Below are 12,918 nucleotides of genomic sequence, written 5' to 3'. Positions count from 1 at the left end.
AAAATTTACCCCATCTCATTAGGTATGCACCCGTTACACCCTTAAACCAAATGAATAGTCAATTGCAAAAAGTGATTTTGCTATTGAGAATATGTAATGATGATTATTATTCATACACCCTTTTCTCCATGTTGAACAAATCTAGTTGATCAATCATTTTCATTGCAAGCATTCCTATCTATATAAACACCTATGTCATAATTGTTTGGTTAAAAGCCCATATCATGTTGAAAATATAAATTTTGTGCCAACTTCTACCAAAATCACCTTAAAACAACAGCTGTTTGTTATCTTCTCTCTCTCTCTCTCTCTATCTATCTATCTATATATATATATATACAAGCAACAAACTTGTCACATGTTAGATGTTTCCTTTCCTTTTCTGGTAAAAGGGGACCAATTTACCCTCAAGGCTCAGAAATACTTCATTTGTTAGCAAGGGCAAAATGGTCATAAACTAGTATTTTGGTACACATTAATTAAATTCAACCTCCGTACCAATCGGACCACTGACACGTGTCTGTCGACATGGTCCCACAAGTCACAAGGTGCCACTGGTACAGAATGTCAAGTGAAATAAATCATATAAATCAATAATGTATATTGTATAAAGTTATTAGTTATATCACCTTTAAGTGATCTCAATTATTATTTCTCATAACCAAACTTGCTCTCACTGGTTTTCTACTTTTCTTGAATCTTTGATATATCTTTATATATATTTTCAAGATTATAGAAACACACACACACAGTGTGTGAATTCTGATCATTTCTTTATTGCATTATTTGACTTATCAAACTTTGATAAAAGTCAAAGAAACACAAGTCCCACTTATGAATTCCTCAATCATGATACAATATTTAAGTTTACATGCCTAACACACTACCAAAAACTAAATGGGTAGCTCCAGATTTCTGGGATTATACATCACAATATGCGTATTAGCTTTCGTTATCTCCAAGATCACAATCGCGGTCTTATGTTATCGTCGATGGCAACGAAAGCAGTTGGTGATTCAAGATAGGTTTTCCGGTACAACTTTTGTATTTTTTTTAATTTTATTTATATATATTTTTTAATTTTATTTATATATATCGAGCTGGGGGTCTCACTGGAAGCAGTCTCTCTATTCCTACAGGGTAGATGTAAGGCTGTCTACATCTTACCCTCCTCAGACCTACCTTAGCTTTGCTATTGATGAGATTTACTGAGCATGATGATGATGATGATGATGATATATAGTTATGTTTTACATTATTTAACTTGACGTGTTTTGGTGTGTATATACAGATGGAAAGTTGGTGTTGTTTAGATCACCGAAGATGAAGTCTCTAAAACCGAACAGTTTCTTGAAAAAGACGATGAAATTGACTAGTAAAGATAGAATTGGATCTGGAGGGTATGGGACGGTTTATAGGTTGACGATAAATGAGTCGACGTCTTTTGCTGTCAAGAAGCTAAGAAGAGAAACCACAGAGCAAGACCGTGGTTTCGAGAGAGAGTTGGAGTCAATGGGTGATATAAAGCATCGGAATATAGTTACGCTTCATGGTTATTACACCGCGCCTAATTTTAATTTGCTGATTTATGAGTTGATGCCTAATGGAAGCTTGGATACACTACTTCATGGTATGAGTTTGACTTCCAAAGTCAAATCTTTGACTTTTTTAAAATCTATGAGTTATGAACTACATTGCACAAATAGTCCCCAACTTGTTACAAAATTGAAACCGTAGAACATGAACCTTTTACAAAAAAAAGTATATACTCAAAAGTGTTACTTTCAATGAACCACAGGGACTATCTGCGTAATTAAGGCTTATTAGATTTAATAGTCATATTATGATGCAGGAAGAAGAATGGACAAAGTGCTAGATTGGGATGCAAGATACAAAATTGCGGTAGGTGCTGCGAGGGGACTATCGTATCTTCATCACGATTGCGTTCCTCATATAATTCATCGAGATATCAAGTCGAGCAATATTTTATTGGATCATAATATGGAGGCCCGTGTTTCGGATTTTGGGTTAGCGACACTCATGGAGCAAGATAACACACATGTATCCACTTTAGTAGCCGGGACTTTCGGTTACTTAGCCCCTGGTATGGTCTTACTATACCTATTATAAGCATAAAGAAACCATCTTCGGATATGGGTCAAGCGGGTCGGGAAACATATCCAAATGAGTTCGGGTTGAAACATCTTATATTTTTAGTATGGGTCGAAATGGGCCCGGCTAGGTAGGGTTGACCCAAAAACAATTTTTAAACTTTTTATTCAAAGATGTATGTGTTTTTGTAGAGTATTTCGACACGGGAAGAGCAACAACAAAAGGGGATGTATATAGTTTTGGCGTAGTTTTACTTGAGCTCTTAACGGGTAGAAAACCGTCGGATGAAGCGTTTGTCGAGGAGGGAACAAAGCTTGTAACATGGGTAAGTCTTTAAAAGTCAAAGGTTTGACTTTTTTTTCTTTTCATCAGTGATGAAGTAATTTGAAGTGTTATGCAACTCCAGGTGAAAACAGTTGTTCAAGATAAGAAGGAAGAACATTATGTTGATGACCGATTAGGGTGTAACCGTATGGATGAGATTAATCATGCCTTTATTATAGCGTTAATGTGCCTAGAAACAGATCCATTGAAAAGACCAAACATGTTAGAAGTTCTAAAGATGCTTGAAGAGATCAAACCGGATCACCTTGGTCACAACTCGCAATCTTTTACTTAAAGAATTTACGAGCAAAAGTTGTAATCGCGTTTATTGAAGAAAGCTTAAAAGAGTTGTTGCTAATGGATTGCTGACTTTACTAAGTGTTAGGTAGGGACTAGTGGGATGGTTTTCCACACGCGATGTGGCGGTTCGGTAGATACATATACTCGTAAGGCAACGAGTACAAGGGGCACAACTCGGGTACTCCTTGTGAGTAACATGGGTATTGCGGCTAGACTACCGCATGGGTCGGGCGGGTAGGGTGAAGGGTAGTAGTCACGGAGCAGGGTAATATAGAGGTGTTCGCTGTTTGGTTTTTAAAACGGTTGGCAATTTTTTCTTTTTGTAAATCAAAACCAAAACCGAACCATAGAAATCTTAAACCGAACCAAGTTGGATTTTATACAAATTGTCTCAAATTTGTAGAAAAATACAAAAAAAAAAAAATATATTACTAACCCTACAAAAAGTAACTTGGGTTACGTCTATTTTGTTTAAAAGTCGCGTCCATTAGAAAAGGTTATTGACACCTTTTTTGTTTAAAAGTCGCATCCATTAGAAAATGTTATTGATGGAAAGGTTACGTATGTTTTGTTTAAAAGTCACGTCCATTAGAAAATGTTATTGATGGAAAGGTTGCGTCTGTTTTGTTTAAAAGTCGTGTCCATTAGAAAAGGTTATTGATGAAAGGTTACCTTTTTTTCATTATATATAACTATACAAAAAGCAGGCATCCATTCTACACATACCGAACCGACACCATGGCCGGAAGTTGTAAATGTGAAAAGGAGATCAAGAGATATGATGGTTGGCCTATATCAAATTGTGATTGAAAGTAAAAATAACTCTTCCTCCGATAATTAAAGTAAAACTGATTCTAACTTTTCTAAAAGTCAAACTGTTCTCCCTCTGATCCTGAACGATTTCTAAATCTGAATTAGATTCGCTTGAGACAGATTTCCTTCTTGAAACGAACACGTGTTTAACGTAAAAACTCAATTTCGTTTTCCATTTGAAACCTTTTAATTTACTGATCTTAATTTTCTTAAAAACTTTGTTTGGTTTTGAAAATTAAAAATGTTTCTGATGTTTTTCGAATCAGAGTAATTCAACGTTTTATGAAGTTTTAGTTTTGGTTTGAATTTTTTTCAAAAAAAAAAAAATCTTTACAGGATTAGTAAAAAACAGAGGCTAACAATAACTGTGATTTTGATTTTCAAACAATGATTTTGTGTATTCGATTCTTTAAAGACTTTAAGGAATATGATTCAACCATTAATTTTTTATTTCGTGTTATCTCTGATTTGGTCCTTTACAGCGGTTCTGGTAAGTATACAAAAAAAACTGCCACCCATTCTACACATACCGAAACGACACCGATGCTATGAATTGACCGGAAGCCGTAAATGTGAAAGGCGATGAAGCGATACGATTGTTGGCCGGAAACGATAAATGTCAAACGTCAAACGTCAATCAGAGAAGGTGTTAGAGGTGAAACGACGATCATAGAAAGCGTTAAAAGCGATACAATGATAAAACGACGATAATAGAAGGTATTAAAAGAAGTACGTCTGTCGTAATGGTTCATGAAAGGATTCTTGAACGATATAAAAGGGTTTTCCGGCGAACCATCGCTTAGTTTCGTCAAATCCCACCCATCTTCAAATCCTTTTTCTCAATTACAAGTGGCTGTTGTTTCAAGACCCATTCGGATGCGTCAATTTAGATAATCTGCCATTTATATGGGTACTAAAAATCATAACACTCTATTTTTCATTCATATTGTGTATGATATGCTCCTTTACACCATTCATATAACAATTATTATTCAAAGTTGTTTTTACTTAAAAATATGGGGTTAAATCAAAGAAAGAGATGTAAAGGAACGGCATACATACAGGAAAGTTTAGAATACGCGAAATAATTTTTTTCTATCTGGACTTTAGAAAGAACAGGATAGATTTTCATACATAAACGATTTTGTTTTGCCTCGAGCCGTGCTCCATCAAACAAAAGATTACTAATATTTAAATGTATTCCAAGAATTTAAATTATTTGAAAATAATAAGGAATTATTCTTATTGTTATTGTTGACACTATAGGAATCGCATCGAAAAAACCTAAGAAAGAATTTTAGCATCTCATATTATAACATAAATGTGTAACGGCGATCATACTTCCAGCCAACCATTGTATCGCTTTTAACTCCTTCTATGATCGTTGTTTCACATTTATATTAGTTGATCCATGTAATTAAATTTGAATAAACCTAAGAATTTTAGCATCTCATATTGCGTTTTATAACTTTCTAAACGCAAATAATAAGTTTTCTTTTACCTAAACACTCAAAACTGATTATTTACGATTTCAAAACTCAATAATCTAAAAATCTCCTTCAAAGCTCAACCCCAAACACCCTCTTAGTTTAGGTTAAAACATATTTTATTTTATTTATTTCTCAGTTTATAACTAATTATTTAATTTTTACAAGTGATTCAAATCATCTCGTTAAACAAAGGAACACGGTTATTAAAGATTAAATATCCAAATCATATGAACACAAATCTACACAACCGTGATTTCTCTGTTTAAAAAAATGATACGAATCAAACAAATATTCACTCGAACAAATTTACAGTCTGTCGATCTATCATCAATATATAATAATAATAATAATCGGTCAGTAATTCCAACTTTTAAAAATATAATTCCTCACTGGCATTTGTTAAAAAAAATAAAAATAAAAAATGTAATCGCAATAAACGGCTCTGTGAATGAAGGAAGAATCAGTTCACAGGTTCCTATAACATGCGAAACACACAACAGTTTATTATCGGTTCAATCATAGCATCATCGGTCGGTCAATGCACATTTGGCTACCGTTGACGTGGCATCGAACCTAACAGATATTAAACATTTCGATCTAGAGTGAATAGATTACAAAACTGAAACAAATTAAGATAACTGCAAGTTTATGAAGAAAACATGTGGTAAGTTGTTTGCGGAGACTAGGGTTATATAGAAGATGAAGGAACCAAATGCCAACCCTAAGGTTCTATATAGGAAACACGGCCCATGTGGATTTTAGCAATAATCGGGTTATGGGCTAAAAGCGGTTTTGTTCCGTATGGTTTATGGGCCATTTCATTACCCATTACCCACTACCTAATACTATAATTACGTAGGGTGAGATCAAATAGTAAGTTTATTTTGGTTAGAAAAGATACGAAGTAATAGGATTATGACATGTGACAAAATTTAAAATAAATAGGAAGGGTATTTTAGTCAATCGTATCATTTCTTCTTCCTTCTTCTCCCCAGTAACTTCAAAACCCACCATTTTCAAAACCCACAATTTTCAACTTTTTCTCCACTTTCTATCTCAATAATCACTACATTATAGTGTGATTTTTGTCACCAATCAATGATTCAAACACCCAATCGATGTGTTCTTCAACTTTTTTTTTAAGAAACTCAGTTTAACTTCATACAATATCTCGTTTTTTCCCGTGATTTTGAAGCGAATCACTCGATCTGTTTGATTTGATTGCTGATAAGTGTTTCTATCATTCAAATTTCGTCAATCGTTAAAGAAATCGGCTTCTATCCATGTAAGAAATTCTTGAATTGCATTTTTACGATCTGGGTTTTGAATTGAGTCAGTGCGTTTTACGATCTTGGCGGGGGTTCGGGGGCAGCGCCCCTAGGAGCAGGGTCCAAGGGGCGGCACCCCCTGGCGGGGTCCAAGGGGCAGAGCCCCCTGGCTGGGGAAATTTTTTTTATTAAATTACTTTAATAAAACTGCACCAGAAAACACATTTTTTTTCTTGACAGTTTTTGATCTCCTACTTCCTAGTTCAGACAGTTTTTGAAGTGTTTTTAGTCATTGCGTTTTAGGTAAAAACACATTTTTATGTATTTTCAGTCTATTGCGTTTTAGAGAGAACACTTTCTTTTCTGTTTTTAGGTCATTGCGTTCTAGAAATAAGACAGTTTTATGTGGTTTCTGGCCATTGCGTTTTAGAAAAACACATTTTGAAGTGTTTTTAGTCCATTGCGTTTTAGGTAAAACACATTTTTATGTGTTTTCAGTCCATTGCGTTTTAGAAATAAGACATTTTTATGTGTTTTTTGGCCATTGCGTTTCAGAAAAACACATTTTTGAACTGTTTTTAGTCCATTACGTTTTAGGTAGAACACAATTTTATGTGTTTTCAGTCCATTGCGTTTTAGAAAAAAGACATTTTTAAGTGTTTTCTGGCTATTGCGTTTTAGAAATAAGATATTTCTTTGTGTTTTTGGTGTATTGCGTTTTAGGTAAAACAAATTTTTGAAGTGTTTTCAGTCCATTGCGTTTTAGAAAGTATACTTTCTTTTGTGTTTTTAGGCTATTGCGTTTTAGAAATGATACATTTCTTTGTGTTATCTGGCCAATGCGTTTTACAAATAAGACATTTCTTTGTGTTTTCTGTGCATTGCGTTTTAGGAAAAAGTCATTTTTACGGGTTTTTTTTTCCATTGCGTTTTACGCAACTGGGTTTTCGAAAAAAATTTCAAAAATATAGCAATAGTATACTCGTTTTAAAGATAAAAAACACTTATTTTTTGGTGCAATTTTTATAAAAAATAATGTCATATGAAAAAGTTATTAACATTTAAAAAATGGGGGGAAATTGAAAGAGGGAGAAACTATTGTCCTGGATTTACTACAATGCCCATACATAAACCCACGCGCCTCTTTCTTCTCTTCAGTTTTACCCATTTAATCTTAGCCCTTGATTAAATCAATTGATGGTCAAGATTACTTCTTAGCCTTCCTAGCCAAAAAACTTACTATTATATCCTAACCCTAATTACCTATTACCCAGTATTACCCATTACCTATTACCCAATATTACCCATTACCCAATACTATAATTACCCATTACTCATTCCCATTACCCAATTACCCATTACCCATTACCCATTACACAATATTACCCACTACCCATTACTATAATTTAAAACATTTAGGCATATGGGTGTTGTAACTTACGCCTTGTGAGTTTTAAAAAAATTGATTTTTTTTTACTTTTACCCTGTCGCAACACCCGATCCCTAATCCCCGGGAACGGGCGGCCGCGAGCCAGTTTCGGTGGTATCGCGTTATTGTCTAATTTGGCAGCAGAAATTTTCATCAGGACCGTAGTTAGGAAATATTTTATCAGAGTAAACCACCACATTTTATAACATTAAACACATGGGTAAAACCCAAGTTTTTCATTACACATATCTTCATAGGGATACACCCTATTTTATTTAAGAAAAACATCTATTTCTTTTAGGTAACTTTATTGCCACTTTTCCAAGCCTTCAGTGCTGTCCAGCTGGCTTCTATTTGGCTTTCATATTTTATTACCTGAAACGCGTTTTAAAAACATTTTGTCAGTGGGAAATACTGGTGAGTGAATCCCAGTTTAATCAAGTTGAAATACCAATCATTTTACAGTATTGAGGGCGCATCCGCAATTATATTTGTTTCCAAGATATAACAATTAACATCAGTGGTACTGTCATACTCAACTTGTGGAATGTTACCACGCTAGTAACAAATTTTGTATACAAAACCCCAACATACGCACTATAATTGTATTCATACAAATACTCAATAACTGCTTTGTATATATTTAATTAAGTGAGGTTTTGTAAAAACATTTAACAAAAAGAGGATTACTCACAAAAAGATTTACACAAAAAGAAGGATCACTCATATTGTTGTTTTAGGGTTTTCAGTAAGGATTTCCTGGGAATAATCTAAAAATTACACAAATGTACGTGTGTTAGTATAATAACCCATTTTAACATTAGTAATACCCTCCCCGAGACGGCATTCCAACGACTACGTCGGGTAGAACCACGACAGCCGTTACGGAACCCTAGATCAATCGGGCATAGTATCTAATACGTCTCCAGGGGTTATGATACTTACATCGTAGCAGAACCTCGCTATTTAGGGGGTATAACACCCGGAATTTATATTATTTCTTCAGAAATTCGTTGAGAGAGAAAGAGATTGAACGATTTGGGACTGAAGCCCTAGCTCCCAATTTATAGGGCTGTAATTCAAGTCTCTCGTGGCCCGCGTAAAGATAAGCCTAGGCTTACGCGGCCCGAGTCAACCCTCGGTCAAAGCGTAGCTCGTCCGGATCATCTACTAGACTTGACACGATGATGACACGTGTCATCACCGGCCTGTGCCACCATTTGGAACTCTCGCGGCCCGCGTTAGCTTAATGGGGGTCTCACGCGGCCCGCCTTAACTAAAGAAATCAACGAAATCAGGTTCTAACCTTGATACCGTCCGCGTAAGGTTGAGGTGGGTTCTACGCGGCCCACCTCAGCTTAAGTTTCAGATTTTAAATTATTTTTAATGTTATATTGTATTTCGGGCTCGGTTTTCACATACGGGTACATTTTGGGACATATTGGGATATTTTAAAATATATTAGAGTGTCGGGAAATAATCGAGGGTGTCGGTTTAGTTAGGATTGTTACATCCTCCCCACCTTATATTAGAGCTCGTCCTCGAGATCTACTGGAATAGGTGTGAATATTTCTTTTGCATTTCTGATTCAAGCTCCCATGTATATTCAGGTCCTCTTTTGGAGTCCCACTTCACTTTGACCAGAACTAAACTCTTATGCTTGAGATTCTTAATTTTTCTATCTTCAATCTGTAGAGATTTTTCTACAAATTTAAGTTGTTCATTTACCTCTATATCCTTAAGAGGCACTACGATTGATTCATCAGCTAAGCATTTCTTGAGATTAGATACATGAAATACATCATGTATCCCTGCCATTTCCTCTGGCAGTTGTAACTGATAGGCTACAGGTCCTATTCTTCTAATAATCTTGAAAGGTCCAATATACCTGGGACTTAGCTTCCCTCGTTTGATGAATCTTACCACTCCTTTCCAAGGAGAGAATTTTAACAATACCTTATCTCCTACCTGGAATTCTAATGGTTTACGTCGGTTATCAGCGTAGCTCTTTTGTCGATCACGTGCCGCTTTCAGTTGTTCCTTGACTTGAATGATCTTGTCGGTTGTTTCCTGTACTATCTCAGGTCCAGATAGTTGTTTTTCCCCAATTTCTGCCCAACAGACTGGGGTTCTGCACTTTCGTCCATAAAGTGCTTCGAATGGTGCAGCATTGATACTTGTGTGATAACTGTTATTATAAGAAAATTCTATTAAAGATAAGTTATCATCCCAATTACCTCCGAAATCAATTACACAAGCTCTAAGCATGTCTTCCAGTGTCTGAATTGTCCTTTCGCTTTGTCCGTCCGTTTGAGGATGGTAAGCCGTGCTTAGATTCAACTTGGTTCCCATTGCTTTTTGGAAACTTGCCCAAAATGAGAGGTAAAACGGCTATCCCTATCAGAAACAATTGATAAAGGTATTCCATGTAATGAAACAATTTCATTTACATATAATTTGGCTAATTGTTCCATATTGAAAGTTTCCTTCATTGGTAGGAAATGAGTTGACTTGGTTAGCCTGTCTACAATCACCCAGATTGTATCATTACCTTTTCTTGTTTTGGGTAACTTGGTAACAAAATCCATTGTTATCAATTCCCATTTCCACACTGGCATTTCTAACTGTTGCAACAAACCTGAGGGTTTCTGGTGTTCAGCTTTGACTTGAGAACAAGTTAAACATTTAGAAACATATGCTGCTATATCCTTTTTCATTCCTATCCACCAGAAATTTTTCCTTAAATCCTGGTACATTTTATCACTTCCTGGATGCATCGTATATTTAGACTTATGGGCTTCTTCTAATATACGGTGACGTAGGTTTCCTAATTTAGGTATCCACATTCTCTTTTTATGGAATTTTCAAATTCCATCTGTTCCTTGTTCTAATTCTTTAGTCATTTCTTTTAATTTTTCAGTATCATCCTTGATTACTGATTCTTGTGCTTTTCTTATTTGATCATTTAAATCTACTTGTAGATTTAATTTAAGAGAACATATCATTTTTGGCTTTTCATGATACTTTCGACTTAAAGCATCTGCCACTACATTGGCTTTTCCTGCATGATACTGGATATCACAATCGTAATCACTAAGCAATTCCATCCAACGTCTTTGTCTCATATTCAACTCCTTTTGCCCAAAAACATACCTTAAACTTTTATGATCTGTAAATATGGTAAACTTACTACCATAAAGGTAATGTCTCCAAATCTTAAGGGCGAAAATTATGGCTCCTAACTCCAAATCATGGGTTGAATAATTTTCTTCATGATTCTTAAGCTGTCTAGAGGCGTAAGTTATAACCTTTTAACATTGCATCAACACACATCCGTAACCTAACTTAGAAGCGTCACAAAAGACTACAAAGTCTTCAGTTCCTTCTGGTAACGCTAGTATGGGTGCATGGGTTAATCTTTGCTTAAGGATTCTAAAGGCTTCTTCCTGTTTTGGTCCCCATTCAAACTTAATGGATTTACAGGTTAACTTGGTTAAAGGAATAGCTATTCTAGAAAAATCTCGAATAAATCGTCTATAATAACCGGCTAATCCTAAGAAACTTCTAACCTCAGTTGGCGACTTAGGGGTTTTCCATTGGGTAATCGCCTCGATCTTTGTTGGATCTACATGAATTCCTTCATGATTGACTAAGTGTCCAAGAAACTGTACCTGCTCTAACCAAAACTCACACTTGGAAAACTTAGCGTACAACTTTTCCTTTCTTAATAGACTTAAAAGTAAATGCAAATGCTTTGCATGCTCCTCTTTACTTTTAGAGTAAATGAGAATATCATCTATGAAGACAATTATGATATTCTCGGTGCTCCCCATGGTGATGAACTTGGCTGTATGAATCCCTTCTCCAACAATTCGTCTAATTGTTTCTTCAGTTCCTGCATTTCGGCGGGTGCGAAACGGTATGGTGCTTTGGCAATCGGTACTGTTCCTGGTAACAGGTGAATTCTGAATTCAACTTCCCTGTCTGGCGGTAATCCTGGCAATTCTTCTGGAAATACATCTGAAAATTGAGACACTACTGGGATGTCTTTTAGTTCTTTTCCTTTAGTGTTAGTGATTATAGAAATCAAATACACTATAGATCCTTTTCTTATATAACTTGCAGTTTTCATCACAGAGATGAATTTAGTGGATCTAGATGGTTTATCTCCTTTAATTGTGATCTTTTCACCCCTTGGTGAATTTACTTGAATTGACTTTTGATCACATAAAATACTGGCTTTATTGGTTGTTAACCAATCCATTCCTAACACGACATCAAATCCTGCCAGATTCATTGTGTAAAGGTTTGCAATAAACTTTTGATTCAAAATTTCTATTCTTGCTCCTTGCAATATTTTAGAAATCTTAACGGTTTCTCCATTTGTTGTTTCTACTAGACATTCTTGTGGTAGTTTGGTTAATGATTGATTTAGAAGTTTGCAAAACGAAGTATTAATAAAACTTTGGTTTGCACCAGAGTCAAATAATACTTTAGCAAAAATATCATTAACTAAAAACGTACCAGCTATGACATCCGGGATCATCTTGGCTTCATCTGCAGTTAAGACAAATGCTCTAGCATTTTTAGGATTCTTGTTGTTTGTAGCTGGAGCCAATTTCGGGCAATTTGTCCAGATGTGACCTTTTTCTCCACAATTGAAACACATTCCATTATTGGATTTCTTCTTGCAATCTTCTTCCTTATGTCCTGGGGCCTTGCAGAAATTGTAGTAAGTGGAGCATTTTCCTGAATGCTTCTTCCTGCAGGTTTTTGCAGTACGGTGCAGAGGTAGAACATGTATTCCTACGGTTGGAATTCCCAGAACGGAATTCTTGAGTAAGCCTTTGGGTTAGGTTTCTCCTCTGATCTTCTTCTCTAGTACGCACTGGTTCATCAGTCAAGGTATTGGCTAGTTCTACAGCTTCTTCTATGGTTTGAGGTCTAGCTGCCTTGACTACATGCCTAATCTCCCCGATTAATCCCCAGATGTAACGGGAGATTAATACCGGTTCAGGTGATGCAATGGTTGGCACTATTCTAGCATATTCAAAGAATGTAGTAGTGTACCCCTTACTATCTACCCCGGTCATTCTAAGGTTCAGAAACTTATTAGCTATCTGCTCCTTTTCATTGGAAGGGCAGACCTTCCTTTCTACCATATTTTTAAATTCCTCCCATT

The 12,918-nt window shown here is 35.6% G+C and overlaps 1 protein-coding gene and 1 non-coding gene across 2 annotated transcripts; one reads left to right on the top strand and one right to left on the bottom strand.

Moving 5' to 3' along the window:
- The first annotated feature begins 636 nt into the window (after positions 1-636).
- On the top strand, positions 637-2,807 carry LOC110889793 (receptor-like serine/threonine-protein kinase At1g78530). The gene is made up of 5 exons (XM_022137358.2): positions 637-1,033; positions 1,292-1,630; positions 1,853-2,104; positions 2,304-2,437; positions 2,519-2,807. Exons 1-5 carry the CDS (start codon positions 898-900, stop codon positions 2,729-2,731), a joined length of 1,074 nt encoding a protein of 357 aa, XP_021993050.1. The 5' UTR covers positions 637-897; the 3' UTR covers positions 2,732-2,807.
- Positions 2,808-5,458: 2,651 nt separating this feature from the next.
- LOC118484623 lies at positions 5,459-5,613 on the bottom strand. Its single transcript, XR_004873729.1, has one exon. It is a non-coding gene; the product is annotated as a small nucleolar RNA snoR2/U65 (small nucleolar RNA).
- Positions 5,614-12,918: the final 7,305 nt, after the last annotated feature.

This window comes from Helianthus annuus, chromosome 11 (genome assembly GCF_002127325.2).
Source record: "Helianthus annuus cultivar XRQ/B chromosome 11, HanXRQr2.0-SUNRISE, whole genome shotgun sequence".
Lineage (NCBI taxonomy): Eukaryota > Viridiplantae > Streptophyta > Magnoliopsida > Asterales > Asteraceae > Helianthus > Helianthus annuus.
The sequence above is the reverse complement of the archived record's forward strand: the minus strand, read 5'-3'. Positions and strand labels throughout refer to the sequence as shown.

Excerpts from the sequence above, each read along its gene's own strand:
- LOC110889793 (XM_022137358.2), top strand. The coding sequence starts at position 898 with ATGGGTAGCTCCAGATTTCTGGGATTATACATCACAATATGCGTATTA. Across the intron at positions 1,034-1,291 it reads GATTCAAGATAGGTTTTCCG|ATGGAAAGTTGGTGTTGTTT; the intron begins GTACAACTTTTG and ends GTGTATATACAG. Across the intron at positions 2,105-2,303 it reads TTTCGGTTACTTAGCCCCTG|AGTATTTCGACACGGGAAGA; the intron begins GTATGGTCTTAC and ends GTGTTTTTGTAG.